At 45.4% G+C, this 19,703-nt stretch overlaps 1 protein-coding gene across 2 annotated transcripts in view; it reads left to right on the forward strand.

The window, feature by feature from the left end:
- The window catches only part of TESK2 (testis associated actin remodelling kinase 2), a 610,614-nt gene that overhangs the window by 542,411 nt on the left and 48,500 nt on the right, over nucleotides 1-19,703 (forward strand). For both annotated transcript variants that reach the window (XM_086952281.1, XM_086952282.1), the window contains 2 exons: nucleotides 3,440-3,523; nucleotides 17,495-17,581. In XM_086952281.1, the coding sequence (XP_086808407.1) occupies nucleotides 3,440-3,523; nucleotides 17,495-17,581 (171 nt within the window). The remainder of the gene's footprint in view (nucleotides 1-3,439; nucleotides 3,524-17,494; nucleotides 17,582-19,703) is intronic.

The raw sequence follows: 19,703 nt of genomic DNA on the forward strand, positions 1-19,703 counted from the left end.
AGAGCAAGCATTACCAGTTCAAGGTGCTACCCTTTGGAGTGACCACTGCTCCCAGAGTGTTCACCAAGTGCTTGGCGACAGTGGCGGCACACCTTCGGAGATAACACATTCATGTCTACCCTTACCTGGACGACTGGCTTGTGCTAGCGAAGTCAGCCAAGCAGTGCGCCAGCCACGTGTCCCGCACAATTCATCTTCTGCACAGTTTGGGATTTTCTCTGAACTATCCCAAGTCGCATCTTCAACCCGCTCAAGTACAGCAATACATGGGAGCGACGTTGGACACTGTGACAGCTACAGCCCAGCCAAACTCAGTGCGAATCGACAGCATGCAGCTGCTGATTCGCAAATTCAGACCACAACACTCACTACAGGCGCGAGTGTTTCTGCAGTTGATAGGCATGATGGCCTCCTGCATCTTCATAGTCCCGCACGCGAGACTGCATATGCTTCCGCTCCAAGAGTGTTTAGCATGACAGTGGAATCAGGCTTCAGGACAATTGAAAGACCTAGTGTTGGTGACCGGTCGTGCGTACAACTCTCTGCATTGGTGGAATCCATGCAACCTTTGCAAGGGACGACCGTTCCAAGAGCCTGTACCACAAGTAGTGCTCACGACGGACGCATCCCTCCTGGGGTGGGGGGCGCATCTCCTTCATTAAACAGTGCAGGGACTATGGTCGAATCAACAAGAGGATGCACATCAATCTGTTAGAACTGATGGCAATCTTCATGGCACTCAAGGCTTTCAAGATACATCTGTGCAACAATGTCGTGTTGATCCGGACGGAAAACATGAGGCCATGTATTACATTCAGAAGCAGGGAGGTACTCACTCTCCACAGTTGTCTCACTTGGCTCAGAGCATGTGGAAGTGGGCCATTCAGAGGAACATTTTCCTCATGGCGGAGCACCTCCCGGGCCAGGACAACCAGATGGCGGATCTGCTCAGCAGACACAGCCATCAGGTGCACGAGTGGGAGATTCATCCCTCGGTGCTGCAACTGTACTTCCAGCAGTGGGGACATCCAGACATCGACCTGTTCGCCACAAACGAGAACACAAAATGCCCAAACTTTGCCGCCAGGTTCCCACACCCGCGGTCTCAGGGCAATGCGATATGGATGAACTGGTCAGGCAGATTTGCGTACGCTTTTCCGCCGGCCCCGCTCATACCTCTGGTGGCACGGAAACTCAGACAGCACTCGATGACTCTCATCCTGGTTGCTCCAACGTGGGCGAGGCAAGCATGGTACACCACTTTCCTAGAACTTTCAGTGGTGCCTCATCAAAGACTGCGTCTTACACCCAGTCTTCTCACCCAGGGCCATGGCGAAGTTCAGCACCCAGATCCGCAACAGTTAAACCTTGCGATATGGCTCCTGAAGTCCTAGAATTTGGGTATCTAAATCTGCCTCTTGATTGTATGCACATCATCAAGGAGGCAAGACGGCCTACCACTAGGGCCTGCTATGCTGCCAAATGGAAACGTTTTGTCATTTACTGTTCCAGCCATGATATAAACCCGCTGGATGCATCAACACAGAACATTGTTTGTTACCTGTTACATTTATACAGATGCAATCTGGCATGCAGTTCTATACGTATTCATTTGGCGGCAATAGCGGCTTACTTACAGAACAGGCAACACCTTTCACTGTTCCGAGTGCCAGCCATAAAGGCTTTTATGGAGGGACTCAAACGAGTCATTCCACCCAGAAGGCCACCTTCACCGGTCTGGAATCTTAATATAGTTTTGACCAGACTGATGGGACCTCCTTTCGAACCTCTCCACTCTTGTGAGATACAGTTCCTAACTTGGAAGGTTGCCTTCTTAGTAGCGATCACGTCGCTGAGACGGGTTAGCAAGCTGCAAGCCCTCACCATTCAAGAACCTTTTATACAGGTTCACGCAAATAGGGTGGTGCTACGCACTAACCCTAAATTCATGCCCAAGGTAGTTTCTCAGTTCCACATTAATCAAACTATTGAACTGCCAGTTTTCTTCCCTAATCCAGACTCAGTAGCAGAAAGATCACTGCACACATTAGACGTCAAACGAGCTCTCCTGTACTATATAGACAGGACGAGGGATTTCAGGAAGACTAAACAACTTTTTGTTGCTTTTTCACCACAGCACAAAGGCAAACCCATTTCCAAATCAGGTATAGCCAGATGGATTGTTAAGTGTATTCAGATTTGTTATCAGAAGGCTAAACGCACACTAACAGTCCCCCCAAGAGCACATTCCACACGCAAGCTAGGGGCATCCATGTCTTTCCTGGGTAGCATTCCATTAGAGGACATATGTAGAGCAGCCACATGGAATAACATACATACATTCACCAAACACTACTGTGTTGATGTACATTCCAAGCAGCAAGCTGCTGTAGGACAGGCTGTTCTTAAGTGCCTCTTTCAGGCTGCTGCAGCTGGCTCGGGCAACCACAGCTAAGGGAGAAAATGCTATTTATTCTATGCACAAGATATGAATTTAGCGGCCCACATGCCTCGAACGGAATATGCTACTTACCAGTATGCATCTGTTCTTGGCATGTAGGGCCGCTAACATTCATATCGCCCGCCCATCCTCCCCGGTGCCTGTCGCAGCTGTAGTAGTCAGAATTATTTGTAAGCATGGTCATCTTGTATTGTATTGGACTCCATCTCTGCCACAATGGCGAAAAACAATCTAAGGATGGAGAGGATGCCCATGCGCACTGTAGTCTAGGGGAGGAGCCACCTATCTCGTGATACTTCAAAGACTCTTCCAGGACAACAAGGTGCAATCATCCGGACCCAACACTAGGCGTCGATCTATGAACAAGATATAAATGTTAGCGGCCCTACATGCCAAGAACAGATGCATACTGGTAAGTAGCATATTCCTTCAGTTTGTTCACAAAGCTCTTTATAATATGTTTGCATAAACTCGATCTTGTGCCTATGCTATCCCCTTACCAGAGTTTTCTCTTCTGGATAATTTATTCCCATGGACTGTGACCATGAAAGAGCTGAATGCACACTTAAGAATGTTTACTCTGTTATTCTTAGACCTTTCCTTTAACTTGCACACACCAATCCTCCAACTTGTACTATGGCAAGAGTTGTTCAGCAGCTAGTGTCCACTCAGCTAATTGAAGTAGCGGTGCATGGTGTTCACTGGAGTGCATTGGATGGGTGCTAAGGAAGATGTAGTGACAGCATGTTTTTGTTTATGGTTAAAATACAATGTGGAGTATTGTGAAAGCTAACGTAAGCACCTTGAAGGTATTGTCTTCTACATGTTTTTACGTAATTTTGTGTTGGCATTGGTGAGCCAATAAAAAATAAGTTTCTGAAAACTGCTCTATATTAATTGAGCATGGTACTTTATAGCCAGCCCAGAGTACTAAAATGAGTATTCTTTCATTGAGTCTGTCTTGTTCCTCTCATTTAGGCAGATGTGTTCTCTTACGGCATCATCCTCTGTGAGGTCATAGCCAGAATACAGGCGGATCCCGATTACCTTCCCCGCACTGAGGTAAGCCCAGTCTTTCTGTGATGAAACTGAGATAAAGTGCTGATATTGTGTCTCTGGCAGTGATTCAACTGCACATGTTCCTTCCGGAGTTGCTTCTCTTCATTAAACCTGAATCTCCTATAAGTTCTTCAGCAGAGTTAGGATATAATTTTATGCAACATAGCAGACTGAGGGCAAGATTTACCAGTTTCTCACGCAGGGCAGAGTGGGAGCCGCAAATGCTGGGCTGCGCTAGGAGGGAGCAGGAGTGAATATTATAGTTTTAGCTTTCAGCTGAGCCTGAGAGCCTGGCCCTTGAGGAATGTTTTGATATTGGATACTATAATATTCATGCACTCTAGAATATCGTCCCATAAAGCTTTGCAGGGCCTTTAGTTGGTATTGTATTTTTGCCCATAACTGTGCTTGGGGTGGTCCTAGGAGAATGGGACCACAACTGAATCGTTCAGCATGATGTGCTCTTTGTGTTCAAGGTTCTCTCCTTAGGTTAGGGAGGACACCTAATATATACAAAAAATGCTTGTATAAGCAACCCAAAATCCATTAATTAGGGGCTTTCACCAAAACTGGATCAAGCTGTGCCTGTGATGGGGTTTCCTGACAAACCACTAAGCACTTTGTTATTCTGCCCATTGTATGCATTCTACCGATCACATTTCTTGGCCCATTCTTAGAGGGAAATCTTTTAAGTCGCATCAGGAGGGTTTGATTCTCCTTCAGCGGCTCGAATCCCCGACAATATGTATTGCTGTTTTAAATTGTATTACTCCGGTTTTGATAAGGAAAAGAAATGCTTTATGAATTTCAATTCATGATTCCTAGGTTTTTAACTAGTTTTTATTCCAAATTTGACTCCTGTTCATAATAGTTTCTACTTAATTCTGATGTTTTTAAATACTTTTTAACATGTTTGTTTATGGTCAATTATTCGTCAGAATAAAGATTTATTGATGGTATATAAGCACACAGCTTTGGCTCCCCCTGGCTGGGGTGGTACATTTACTTGTCGAATCCCAAGAGTGCATTTCAATTGTGGTTGGTAGGTATATTTTATTTCAAATAATCTGTAATGGGTATTTTTTATTTTAAATTGGAATATAAAGGGCTTTAACAGCCCTGCTAATATGCAAAGAACTTTGTGACTGAAGCACTGAATTAATCTTTGCCTGAGACACACATTGCTCATATATATATATATATATATATATATATATATATATAGATATATAGATATATAGATATATATATAGATATAGATATAGATATAGATGCTGGCTGGCGCTATTAGGTTATAAACTAGTGGTTTGCTTATCCTAATCAGCATCTATACATAGAGTGGCAATTTCAATTTGTTGTGGCGGAGGGTAAGTCGTAAAAAAACAGCCTCAGATACGGGGTCTTGGGTATTAGCACAAGTATGGATGGAAAAGCAGGTGGACATGATTTGTTCAATTTGTGGGCCTAATTCTGATGATCACGCCACATTTGATGGTATTAGCTTGGAGTTTTTTTTGTGGGCTTGCTAAATTATCCTTCGTGGGACTCCTTGACTCCCAAAACGGATACTATGATTCTTTATTCTTTGAGCTGTATGCGGAATATCTGTACGGCTATAAATAGGCTTATAAAACCCCTCGCTTTGGTACATACTTGAAAACTAGGCAGATGCAGTGATCCTGGTTTTAAAATGTATTCCTACCCTTATATGCAGTATTCATGTATTGATTTGTTCTTAGTATCTTCAGGGATTATATCCAATATTGTTATCAATATCTATACTACTATTATAAAGAGAGAACTTGCACCTTTTGGCCAGGTAAACTCAGGAACCACAGCACCAATCACAACACCCAATACAGCGTTGGAAAGGGCAGTTGCAGCAGAAGGACATAGGCTATGCAGACGCCCACCATATACATTTAAAATGTAAAAGAACCGTGCCAGCAAAGTAGTCCCTTGTGGGCGTGTCTGCATTGTGCTGTGGGTGTGTGCTGGGGGCGTGACAATCACTGGGGGCATTCCGTCACGAGTGTTGTTTTGTCTTCCCAGGTTCTATACATTCCTGCTCCCTTTAAATACAACTAAAAGGCCCTGCAAAGCATTATGGGATAAGCTTAGCATAATTTTTAGCATTCATGAAAGGGTTTCAATGTTTTTGAATTTTACTCATCAGGGACATCTTGGAACGACTAGGTGAACTGCAGCTTGATGTATAATATTTTAAATGCTATTGCATTTGCCTCATCAGGGACATCTAGGGACGGCGAGGTGAACTACAGCTTGATTAATAATATTTTAAATGCTATTGCATTTGCATCATCAGGGACATCTAGGGACAAAAGGTGAACTGCAACTTGATGTGTAATATTTTAAATGCTATTGCATTTGCCTCATCAGGGACATCTAGGGACCATGAGGTGAACTGCAGCTTGATGTATAATATTTTAAATGCTATTGCATTTGCCTCTTGGGGACAACTGGGGAGAACGAGGTGAACTGCGGCTCTTTGTAGAATTATTTGGATACTATAATATTCACTTCCCACTGCTAATCTCGTCCCGTAATGGTTTGCAGGGGCTTGATCTCAAAATCATCACCTCTCTCACTGCTTGCTGGAAGCTAATTTCAGTTTTGTGAAATTACTATATGCATTTTAGCATGTAGAAATAATTGTTATTTTACCTAGAATATATGAGGTTTCTGTTTTAATAATTGGAAATCTGACGGAACGAAATATTGCGGATTTATTGTACCAAGTTCGCGCCAATTCCGCCCACCCCTACTTTAAATACCCCTGCACCCCATAATCATAACCCACCCTTACTCTATAAAATACCCCAACACCCTTAAACACTAACCCATCTTAACCCTATAAATCTACCCTGTACCCCAAAACCCAAACCTAACCCTAAAAACACCCCTGTACCCCAAAACCAAAACCTAGCCCTGAACCCTATAAATACCCCTGTATCTCAAAATCCAAACATACCCTGAACCCTAAAAATACCCCTGTACCCCAAAACCCAAACCTAGCCCTGAACCCTAAAATACCCCTGTACCCCAAAACCCAAACCTAGCCCATAACGCTTCAAATACCCCTGTACCCCAAAACCCAAACCTACCCCTGAACCCTAAAAATACCCCTGTACCCCAAAACCCAAACCTATCCCTGAACCCTAAAAATACCCCTATAGCCCAAAACCCAAACCTAGCCCTGAACCCTAAAAATACCCCTGTACCCCATAACCCAAAACTATATCTGAACCATTAAAATACCCAAACACCCCAAAACATATACCTCAGTACCCCCAAAACATATACCCCTATACCCATACTTGCCTTATCCAAACATTTTTAAAAAACATGCTTTTACCATTCATGCATTTACAACGAAATGCGTGGTAAAAGCATATAAAATGTAATGCCATGCGTTATAATGGCATTGCGGAGTCATGGTACTTTCGTAATGAAAGTATGCAGAGTGATGGTATGCGGAAAGAAATTTGCAGAATAATGGGTGTTTACCCTCCCCCGTAAGTACATTGGTGGCACGGCGGCCCACATCTCCAGCAACATACTCATATTTTTTCACCACCAATTGGAACAATGCACAGGTCTCTCTCATTGATGCCCAGCACCGACATACACTTTTAGACACACCTCCCACCACAAGTTCTAGAATTGCGAACTTTAGAGATGGGGAGCTACGTTAGAATCTCTGCATCAGCTCAACATCCTGTGATTCCAGGCAAATCGCTTTGTCTCCCCGTGCCTACCACAAATCAATGTGTTCTTCTGTAATGTAAATTGTGCTCATGCCATGCTGTCGAGTTCACGCTATATAATATTGCAAGGAAAATAAAGTAGGGAAACTCGAGTTCACACACTACTGCACGCGCACTCTTAAGTGCATCAGCAGTGCACTGTGAATCGGAGCATTTCACAGGCCTGTCACAGATAAGAAATGCTATCAAAATGAAATCCTACGAAGCAATATATTACTGGCTGGCAGCAATTCATACCCGGACAACGTCGGGACGGGCTGCTAGTATTTAGTAAAATCTCTTGTGATCATAATCCACTACATATCGCTGTACAGTCTTGCTCTGTTCAAAACTCAATACATCTGTGGATATTTGAAAGGGTATTATTGAGAGATCAGGAGCATACATCAAGTCACAACATATACATGGAATTCCCGATGTAAATACTGCCAGTTTTAAGGAATACCCTGAAGGTTTTGATAAAAGGGGTGACGAACAGATTTCAGGTTAAAGAAGACCTAAATATTATAGAGGAAATTATATGTTTGGAGGCTAATGATGCATAAAGCTATATATTTGGATATTGTTGCAGAGCATAAGATTTATCTCCCACTCGTAGCTTCGAAAGCATGCTTTTTGCAGGTAAATACAGCAGCTGCATATTTCATTCAAAGACAAAAGTCTATGAAAATAGTGAAATGAAACACAACGGTCCGCACTCCACTCAAAGTAAGCGATAGTCAAGTTCCACAAGATTGAAACCCATTCAGCAAGTCTTTGTATAAAGGTTCTTTATTTATAATCTTCTTATAAAGCACACGCCGCAGCCAATGCGTTTCGTCCCTAAGGACTTCTTCAGGGCTACCTATAAGTATACAAAATATGCATTATATTTACAATAATATTTACAAACATATATCCAATTAAAAACATGCAATCATTTTCTATATACGAACTTTATATATACAATTTATTTTTTAATTATATTACTGTAGCCAATGTTGGCATTTTCTGAAAGCATGTGTTGAAAGTTAATTACAACCAATCTTATCCATGTACATTATTATCCAAATGACCTGCTGAAAAAACACATTCACAAAAAATAAGTGTAGGAGAGTAGGGTCTGCAATCCTATGATCACCCAGATTTTTTGCTTTTGTTTCACTGGTTTACGACTTTCTCTGGCTGTGGGCCCGCTAATCAGACCCACAGCCTGGCTGTTCTCTTTCTAAATTACGATATGTACCCTAGGTGCATTTACCAATTGGTACTGGGCCACCTTATCAGACCCCGTAACGCACGGCATAGGTGTACCCAGGGCCGCCAGGGGCTGAAGCATGTATTATGCCACCCCTGGCTGGCCTCCTAAATTTGACACAACTGGCTGCACGACAGCTGGGGCGAAGACGTGTAACCACCCTTCGCTTTAGGTATAGTAACTCTATATCTAACCATACAATGGACACCCGAGTTCCTATCAGTCACTCCTATGGCAGGCCTTAACAATCCTGAAGGCAGAGTGCGTGGGCTCGTGTGAGCTAGGTTCAGGCCCGAGCCGAGCCCGGTTGCAGCTTGCGGAATCAAGACCCAATAGCTGTTCCATGATAACGCGTACCATATCGGTAACTCCGGTGTCGCGTTATCAAGGCATGTCGAGTAAGGTGTCATACGAATCGGGGTGCTGCCCTCTCACCAACTCTGGCGATGAGGTTAGCATCTCACCCTTCTAGAGGGACACGACATGTACGTAACTGTGAACCCCGGTTAAAGTTAACTGAAGCCTCAGCTCCACAAAATGGATGCTGCCACCACAGACACGAGTCTGACCTCCTGCTGCTGGGAGTCCTTCCAGCGAGGAGCACTTGGACAAAGGGTTTCCTGTCGAGGGCGCTGTTCGCACCGTCCCAGACAGGGTTTGTGTATTCTGGGTAGGTAGGGCTTTGGCGAGAAGGTGACTGCGGAGTGGCACCCCGGTGCTCACTACGCATCTGCCGGTTAGAACCAGTTCCAGGGGCGACAGCCCTGGCCTGGGGAAAGTCCGGCAGGGGAGAGGGGCGTAACTACCCCCCTTCCGGGTCCCGCCCTTAGGGCAGGACCTAGTCATGTACCCACCCCTTTCTTTAGGATAAAGACCGGAGCGGGGACCCTTCCAAATTAGATCATCTTTGAATCAAGAACTACTTTCTACGAAAGGACACTCAAGACTCTTCTCAAGATTTCTCCCTTGTGGCTAAGGAGTAGTCACCCTGCATCAGCGGGCACCAACTAAGAACTCTGCGGTTTGCTGCAAGTCCTTCCTCAAGGATCCGACGGCCCAGCTCGACGAGACCCGGCTTCCCTGGCACCTCTGACCTCTACCCACGTCATCAGCTCAGCTGTGATCTGTGGGTGCGACGAGACCTCGAGGGACCGGCCATCATCAGAACCTGCACGCTCTTAAAAACCAGCACGACCATCGAGGTAACTCTCTGGTGAGTGCTCTGGGGTCCGAGAAGCCCTGACCCTGAGCCGCTCTAGCACCGAAGTGCAGTCTCCCAGCATCTCCACGATCTGCGTGGGGCCCTTCTGCTTGCTGCTCAGCACGTTGTCTGGTCACTCGCCGCTGGCTTGTGCCCTTCTGTGACGACATCCGAGAATCATCACTGCTGGTCTGGTTGCTCCAGACTGGCCCTTGCTTCCATCTTTGCGAGAAGCACCCCGGACCCTCCTGGTCCACTCAAGACGCCATCTTAGGCCCACCCCGTGGCCCTGAGATCTGCCAAGGCTTGTTGCCCCATCCTGGGCCCAGCGACGCCGACAGCATCATCCTTCGTGGGACAGCTCGCACCTCCACCGTGGTCGCCGACAACGCCTCCTGGTCCGTGAGACTGCAGAGCCTAGCGTCGCCCACTCACCTGGTCGAGGTGACGGCCAACCGGTGCCTTCCTGGTACCCTCTGACTACTGGCTAGTAGTACGAACTTGGTCCCCTCTGCTTTCAGGTTTCATCAATCTCCGATCCAGGCTTGGATCTCTACGAACTATACAGCACTGGTCGCCGGCCAGCAACTCCTTTCTTCCGGCTCCTGGCTCGTCAGCGAAGACCCCGACGCCTGTAAGACTTGTGCAGCCGCAGCCCTCGTGGCTAGGTAACTCGGCATTTCGGTGCCTGCATAGCCTCCTTACTCTAGGGTCCCGAGTCCCTCGCTTCCGACTTGCCTTATCGGGTCCGCCCGAGACCTTAACCTTTCCGTGTCCCCGGACACTTGTTTTAATTGTGCACTTGAAGTATTTGCTAAAGAGATTTGGTTTGTGCTTAGTACCCTGTCCTCATAAAGAGCACAGGGCTGTTGTGATTCTTAATAAATATCCTGTTTATTTTCATAACACTTGTGTGGTGTCCTTTCACTGGGTGTTCAAGGGGTACATGTGTGGTAAACAGCTGGCTTAACGCGCCCTCTCGAGTCTTTAGCCTTAGACTGCTCGTATCCACGCTACTAGGATAGCTGGTCTATAGGTTGACTTACAACCAAACACCATAAGGGTCGTTGGAACGATACATAGCGGTCGCTAGAATAGCGAACGTTGCATATCGGGCCAACTTCTCACAATAAGCTATTGCATAGAAAAAAGCTTAACGAGGGTCTCTTAAATCATATTCTCTTTTTCTTAATGTTGTATATTTTTGGGGAAAGTTATATCCTTATAGAAATGTTTGAATAAAAAGTCTTTCAAAGACTGCATTTATCCTTATCGTGGGCTTTCTAATCTAATAAGTACTGTCTGAAACCGTTGAGGGATATATTGAACATCGAAAAGCACCATTTTGGTTCCTTATAAAGAAGCATGCTACCCCCGAACTAAGAATCTCCTGCTTAACAAATATAATGTCAGGATGTTTTTCTAAGTGTTCCTCCGGGCAGTGCTGGCGATCAATCACTATCTCCTAAAGCAGCCACCTACGACCTATATGGCCAGGACATGAAAGCATCATAAGTGCACCTAACCCAAGCCCAGCCAAGCCTAAGGGCAGGGGCTCCTGTGATTAGAGCCATTGCCCGCTGCCACCGCCCTTAGCTGGGCTACCCAGCTTTCTTCTCCACCCATCCCACCGCACTGAGTTTAATGGGCAAGCCTCCTCTTCCCATGGTACGTTGCCTTCTGCACCTCCGGACAGGAAATCCAAAAGGTTGGACAGCTTCGGTAAGGTGATCATTCCTTCCACTAGCCCAGCATTGCGGTCGGTAAAAACCACATGCCTCTTGGGCCGTTACCCCCATTCATATGAGATACCGTTGCGTTGGTGCTTCCCAAAGTCTGGGAGGAGGACCTGGCTCTCCTCTCCCAAGCTAATTTTGCCATACAATGCAGCGAGAGAATGAGCTAGAGCGATCAACCTTGAACCTGGGGAACCGGGTTCGAGTCTCGGCGATGACGCTCAACATCCTGTGATGCTGGGGAAATCACTTAATCTCCCCGTGCCTAACAAAAATGAATGTGTCCATCTGTAACAAAACTGGTGCTCATGTAAAGCGCTCGGATACCCCATTTCTCTGGTCTAGTTTGCATTATATAAACCCCCCTCCCCCCGACCCCACCCCAAAAAAAGAAATGCGCCTTCGACATGACCGACTCGATAGACAAAGCGTTTTCCTCGATGGTGGTCGTTGAGCTTTTTTGGGGATGTCGAAGCTAACCTCATGATTATGCCCTTCAAATGGCCCCTATCTGTTAGGAGACCAGGCAGATGCAGCACTTGAGCGCTTCAAGAACTAGCAGGCTTGGCCTCTCCACTTTATCCCAGCCTGTGTCTGCTTTCGTAGCTACAGAAGAGGTTTCCAACTACGCCAACACTATTCCAGCCAGAGGACGCGCAAGTCCAACAACCTCTGTGGGATCGGGGGACATGGTTCACCCTTACCTCGTGGGTCAGGTGACCGTAAGTTTGATCAAGCCACAAACCCCACCTTCACCACAATCTATTCAGATCCCTCTGGGTCATGGGCATCCAGTTAATGGCAGGATATGCCAACACCTCCACCACTGTTGAGATATCATCTCGGGCAGTTTGGTGCTGAAAATAGTCTGAAGGGGCTACTCCCTCCTCTTCAACAATACTCTTTACTCCATGCCTCCAACTTACAATCCGCTCATGGAGTATCACCTTGTCTTACTCCGCTAGGAAGTCAAAACTTTCTTAGTCAAGGGAGTTATAGAGAGGGTTCCCGGGTCAGAAATTGGCTGTGGTTGCTATTCCCACTATTTTCTTTTCCAAAGGAGGACGAAGGACTTTGTCCTATCCTCGACCTCAGAGCCCCCAAATTCTTCCTCAAAAAGGAAAAGTTTAAGATGCTCATCCTTGCTCTGGTCCTGTCTGCCCTAGACTGAGGAGACTGGATGGTAGCATTGGACTTGCAGGATGTATATTTCCACATTCCCGTTCTGCCTGCCCATCATAGATATCTGTGGTTTACGGTGTGCCACCAGTACTTTTAGTTCACCATGCTCTGCTTCGGCCTCACTAGTGCCCTTTTGGTGCTCACCAAGGTGATGGCAATGGTCGCAGCCCATCTGTGGAGATCAAGGGTCTAGACTTCCCCCTTTCTCGATGAATGTTTGTTGAAGGTAGACTGTTGAAGCAGTCGTCTCCCACCTCAGACTGCGGCAAACCTCATGCATTCGCGGGGGTCCACTATCTATGTGCTGAAGTCACACCTCCCCTCTGTCACTCCCTATCATCAGGGCAGTTCTGGACATGGTGCAGTTTCGAGCTTATCCTCCTGAGCAACGATCCCAAGCTATTCAGGCTACGATGCCGATATTTCAGCCTCTATCCTGGATTTTGGTGAGAATGATTCTGGGGCAGTTTGGCCTATTGGCCTCCTGCATCCTACTAGTGGACCATGCCAGATGCCACATGCAGGCTCTGCAGTGGGAACTGAAGTTCCAATGGGCACATCATCAGGGAAATCTCACTGACCTAGTTTAGATATCATGGAAACTGTGAACAACACCTCTCCCCCCCGCTCCCTAAATCTAAAAAGTAGTGACAAATGCATCCCTTCTGGGATGGGGCGACCATCTGGGAGAGGTGGAGATCAGAGGACTCTGGTCTCCGGGTGAAGCCAAGCTCCATATCAACCTGTTGGAGCTTCAGGCGATCCGGTTGGCACTGAAAGCCTTTTTACCATCCCTCAAAGAAAGGCTAGTTCAGGTGTTCAGACAAAACTGCTACAACAAACTGGGCTGAGTGGGGTTGTGGAGCCTCAGTCAAAAGGATTTGGCTGGAACAACAAGGCATTTCCCTGGTGGTTCAACATCTGACCGGTTCTTTAAAAGCCAGAGCGAATGAACTCAGCTGCCAGTTTGTGGATCACGAGTGGCGTCTCCATCCAGAGGCAGCGCAAGGTCTCTTTCAGCAGTGGCAAGAGCCTTGGTTAGATCGGTTCGCCTCAGAAGAGAACGCGCAATGTCAGCAGTTTTGCGCTTTGCTGTTTCCAAGACGGCTCTCGCTCCCTAACGCTTTTTGTTGCAAATGGAGCACAGGCCTCTTGTATGCCTTTCCTGCCCATACCACTCCTGCCCAGAGTGCTCAAGAAGATCAGACGCGACCAGGCACCTTGTTGGTCCAGATTGGGTGATGAGTCTGGTATCCCGAGATTTTACAAATTAGCATATATCTTCCGGTCAGGCTGTGTCTTTGGGAGGATCTTCTTTTGCAGCAGGAAAGGAGGGTTCTCCACCCGAACCTACCCACTCTTTGCCTCCTTGCATGGAGATTGTGCTGCGACAGTTGACCGCTTTTGACCTTCCTGCCTAAGACTGTGAGGTTATTCTGGCAGCCAGGCGTGCCCCCACGAAGTTGGTAAATGCCTGCTGATGGCAAACTGTTTGTAAATACTGTACAGAAGGGTCTGTTGACCTTTTGTCTGCCTCTCTGTCAGATGTTCGTCTTTATATTCTATTCTTGGCCCAGCAGAGCTCCGCTCTGGGCACTCTGAAGGGCTACCTTTTGGCCTGCCTGCTTTCCTTCGACTGCCATATCAGCCATCACTTTTTAGGTCTCCTCTTGTACAGATATTTTTGAAGGGCCTTACCCATCTGTCTCTTCCCCCCCCCCTCCATTTATTAAGCCCCAATGGGACCTCAATTTGCTACTTACCTTTTTGATGGGTAAGAGATTATCACGGTGGGGTCTTGTTCGGAAAGTAATATACCCACCAGTTTAAGACTTGGTTAGGCAAGTCTGCTGAAGACTACTTTCTTAGATTTACTGATTCAGAGTACTACACGCAAGTGAGATTTAAGACCACACAATGCTCCCTTTCATTGTGGAAAGCTTGGCTAAATATGTTTTAACTGCCACTATCTTGATCTACCCCTGTAAGGGGAGAATTCTCACTTTGCAATATCTTTCAAGAACAGTTGTGTGATATCTGGGCCGCTAAAGGCGTCAGCACAATTTGGCCATTACTTAAAGAACTACCCATGACCTGAATTTTTAAGTCTTTACCAATTAGGGACATTTCTGAATAAAATTCATCCTGGCAAGATCCACGTTGATAAAACCCATTTATGGAAATTCTGATGGGTGGGTCATGAAGGTAGGTACTATTTGGATTCTTTATCAGTTCATTCTAAAAATATTAAATTAAAGGCTGGAATTCTTGTCCAAGAGATGGACCTTGGACATGGACACAGAATTTTCAAAGGAAACAGTGATATGTTCTGTTAACACGCGTCATGACGTTTTCAGAGTTGCAAGTGTGAAATCGCAACATTTCAGTGTAATCCATAGGTTATATTGTGCACCATTAACTTTTGATTGAATGGAAGCACAGAAATGAAGTAGGGGATATTCATGTGTTTGCTAATTGTACTGTATTGTAAGGATTTTGGACTGCATTGGCAGATTCTAAGAGCTAATACCAGCTCTGAGATAATATGAACAATTCTGTTAAAAACGATGAATCCTGACTATTCCGGACTTGGCAAACGTGTTGTGTTGCCATTACGGGAAAAACACCGCATCCTGGGGCGAAAGCTGGTGGCCCGACACCTTGGGCCAACCCCCTACGCCCAAGGAATGTGTTAAAAATCTGGGAGTCTGGGTAGACTCGGCATTGAAATTCACCCACCACACCAAAAAAGTGGCAGCCACCTGCTTCGGCATCCTGCGCAATCTAAGACCCATCCTGAAGTTCTTCGACTGTCACACCCGCCAGTTAATTGTCCAAGCTACCATCCTTTCTAGGCTGGATTACGCCAGCTCCCTTTTACTGGGCGCTAACCTAGCGAAAACTACCAGACTTCAGAGAGTCCAGAATGCTGCCACCAGGGCTCTGGTAGGTCTCCCCCGCCACTCCTCGGTGGCTGGAGTCCTGAAAAAACTGCACTGGCTCCCGGTGGGAAAAAGGATTCAGTTTAAGGCACTCTGCTTAGCCTTCAAAATCCTTAAAACCGCCTCCCCTCCGATGTTGCGCCCCCTCCTGGCGGAGTATACTCCTGGGAGGTCACTTTGTTCAGAAGGACAACATCTTGTGGTCATTCCCCGTACCAAACTGGCCAGAATGGGCGGCCGATCCTTCAGCCTGCTCGCTGCCAAGCTTTGGAACAGCCTACCGGAAACAATCCGTGGCATACAGGACCTTCTGGCATTCAGGAAAGCCATCAAAACCCACCTCTTTCAGTAATCTCCCCTTCTCCCCTCTGACGCTTTCTTCTTCTCTGCCTTCAGCCTCACTCGCAGCGCCGGGACGCCCCGTGGCTGGGGCAGCCGAGCGCTATATAAATCCCAATAACATTAACATTAACATATATTGAATATTTAGGTATTGCAAAACCATATACGATTCCAGATGCACCCATGATAGAGCATGGTGGGTAATACTCTTGAATACTTTCCACATAAAGGCCACAATTTATCTGCCAAAAAGTCTTCAGTGCTATTAACTTTTTAGACCCATGTAGGGAGTAGTGTATGATAGGTTTTATTACATTACAGGTTTAAGGAAAAAAAATTGCTAAATGATTTTTATTAAGTTTTCATAAAAAGAGAACATATACTAATGAACACATTATGAATAAAGTACAATGATTAATTTAAAAAGAAAATATGAGCAAATAATTCAAAAGAGAAGATAAAAAAGAGGTAAGAAAACAGATGGAGGAAAAAGAAAGGAAAGGATGAGATAGAAAGACCAAAAAGAGGAATAAAGAGTTAGAAATTAGGAAAGAGTAAAAAATTAAGCTGCAGGTGCATGTGGAGAAAGATGTGAAGGGTAGCCAAAGTAGGTCAGATTTAATTATCTGAGGAAGAGTGAGGAAAGAAACAGTAGCAATTCTGTGTTTATGGCAAACATTCCACCAAGTTAATAATAATAATTGAGTTATCTTTTCAACAGGACAAAATCCCTTTTAATGCTATAGAAATAAATAAATCAAACAACAAAGTAATATGATAAGACACATCAAAATCAGGTGAGGCGGAACTTAAGAACACATTTTGTATTGTTAATGGAATATTACATTGGAATATTGTCATACATTTAGACCAAAAGGTTTAAGAAGATTTAAACTTCTGCATCAAAGTTTCAGATGAAGTTTAACAATTGCGAAATGTTACCTCTGTTTTTTTTGTTGTTATTTTGCCCATTATAAACTAGTGCAACCGCACAAGAAATACTATGGTGATGAGTTCATATCAGTATGATGAATTTTGTAATTGTAGGTTTACAATTTGAATATTGGCTACTAGTGTGTATATTTTTAGTAACTTTATACTTTACCAATTAAAAACAGAAGAAAAGAAAATTGACTTTGAGAACGGATAATAGGAGGGTTTTTCAGGTGCAATGTGATATCTGAGCTGATTGGAATTCACTGCACCAACTCCTGGAACGACAATGTACTAGACTAAAGGCATGATGTAGATCATGGTGGACTAGTTACTCTGTCGCAATGGTGACGGATATCTCACCCACCAAAATATAAATCCGATAGGATATAAAGGGATTTATATTTTGACGGATGGGATATCAATCACCTTTGTGACGGACTCACCTATCCGCCAAGGTCTAAATCAGGCCCCAAGTCAAATCTGCAGCTGCCTGCTAACCATATTCCTTGTGAGGCCCAGCATAGTAGCAGAGTAGTTAGGAATGTGGTTGCTACCATTTGTGATTTATATCTAAACAGCCTCTGATGATAACCTGTCTTTCAATCTGCAGAACTTTGGTTTGGACTATGATAGTTTTCAGCACATGGTGGGAGATTGCCCCCCGGACTTTCTACAGCTAACCTTTAATTGTTGTAATGTAAGTATATGTTCTTAATCGCAATAAGTATGTTTATTTTATTTGTATGTAATCCATTTTAGGTATATGTTATAACAGGAACCTAGCCCTAAGAAGCAACTGAACCTTTGCAGGCAGATAACATTTGTTATAGCAGGAGCACGTGAAACATAGGGCCCTTTAAATAGAACAGTATTATGAATGTGGGGTCTGAATGTGATCGGAAGCAGGTTCAAAATATGTGATTGACTAAGATCATACACACAAAGCAAATTTTTCTTTGCATCACACACACAAACATTACACTCCAATACTTAACTTTTGGCTGCTGGTTCTTCATATTTGGTGCCCCCCCATAAGCACCAGACTGGATCTCTTGCAATAGCACCTTTGTGGTACTGGGTATGACCATTAACCGCATCGCTGCTGCGGCGATTTTTGCGCTGTGCGGCTTTTTTCGATTTACCGCGTTACATGACGAGCTCAGCTCGTCATCAGCACACGCCACCCGTGGCTGATGACGAGCTGAGCTCGTCATCAGCAGCAAAGGGGTTAAACTCCATTGTGATTCCATCCCATCTCTGGACATGATGAAAGGCAGCTGCATAAATTCACCTTCCCTGTGCAATGACATCAATTCATCCTTTACCACACCTAAAGGCCAGGAACTGTAGCTCTGCTACCACCAGTTCGGTTTCTTCACAACATTCTTCGTGGCTTAACTTTAGCAGTGTGTAGGGGTGTCGACCTCAAAGAGAGTAGCTTTCAAACTGTGCTGCTCATGTTGGAAGCCAGTGTCTGTGGTGGACCCACATGATGTGTGCTTGGGGTGCTTCAGGATTAAGCAAAACTGCTTGTGGTATGTATGTATATTATATTTATTTAGCAGATACTTAGCCACAAAGCAGTGAAGTGCTGTACGTAGTCCAAGGCGAGCACAAATTCAACAAGTAAGAGGAGAGGAAGCTAGGTTGTGGGCAGTTAATACATTGTGATCTAGTGTTCTTGAAAGAGGGGATGACTACAACTTTTTCCTCATTGTAGCAGTGTTGGGGCAGTCCTGCTGGATACTGGGATGTTATTCTCGATCCTAGGTGAATAGATGAAAAAAGCCTGTTGTCTTGTTTTTTACTTTTTTACACTTCTGAAACTGCATTTTGATAATGCCCTGAATGAAGATGTGCCGAGACGTTGAGATTGTCTGCACGATAAGCAGGGGTGCTAGTCGTGATAGCTTTGTAAATTATGCAGATGATGATGATGTGGGCCTGCAAAAGAAGCCAATGAAGTTACATCAGGATGGGGGTGATTGGGTCATATTTGTTCAGGGCCTGGATGAGAAGTGCGCACCATGGAGGATGCCCCTAAGGGGTGACAGTGTGTGGTCCAATTGAGGTTACAGGAGGCCGTGAGGGAAAGAGAAGCCAAGCTCTACGTTCTAAAACACTAGAAGTGCACCTGAAGCACCTCGACAGCCATATGCTCCAGATTCAGTGTTCTGTGCCAAACTTTGAACTGATGTGCCTAGAGTTCTCAGGGCCTTTGTCGACTCTGCAACAAGCTTCAGCTTTACAAAGGCTATGCTGCATATGCTTAAGTTAACTCCAGCTCCCCCTGATGTCCCTTCTGGCCAATGGACCCATTGAGGCCTCCAGTTAAACTTCCGCCAGAAGGCCCTTCCTGACCATTTACCAACCTCATCCAAAGTCTGCTCATCCTGCCAACAGCGCCAGTGCGAGCCTCCTCTGCCTCCTTGTCCTCTGTCGGCGCCTGCTATGGTTTAGGCAGAGTAGGCTCTGACTCTCTATTGGCTCAAACCTCTGAACTGGAACCATCTTCAGCTAGAGCCCACCCACTGTATAGGTACATGATTACAAAGGCAAATGCTGGGACAGTGAGTGCTCTCCAGTCTGTCGACACCAGTGTTTTCGGAGGATGGGGGGACATTTATGAGTCTATGGCACCATTCAAGGCCTCCAACATGTCTCACATAAGAATGACTATTACGATGCTGGGCTTTATCTCAATTAGCAAAACATTTATGCAACAACACTTCGGACAGTGGACCACTCAAGGGAAAGGTACCAATCCTGAAATCACCAAACAAATTAGTCTTCAAATTCTAGCGTGCTCTTTCCAAATG

Source organism: Lissotriton vulgaris, chromosome 1_1 (genome assembly GCF_964263255.1).
Source record: "Lissotriton vulgaris chromosome 1_1, aLisVul1.2, whole genome shotgun sequence".
Classification (NCBI taxonomy): domain Eukaryota; kingdom Metazoa; phylum Chordata; class Amphibia; order Caudata; family Salamandridae; genus Lissotriton; species Lissotriton vulgaris.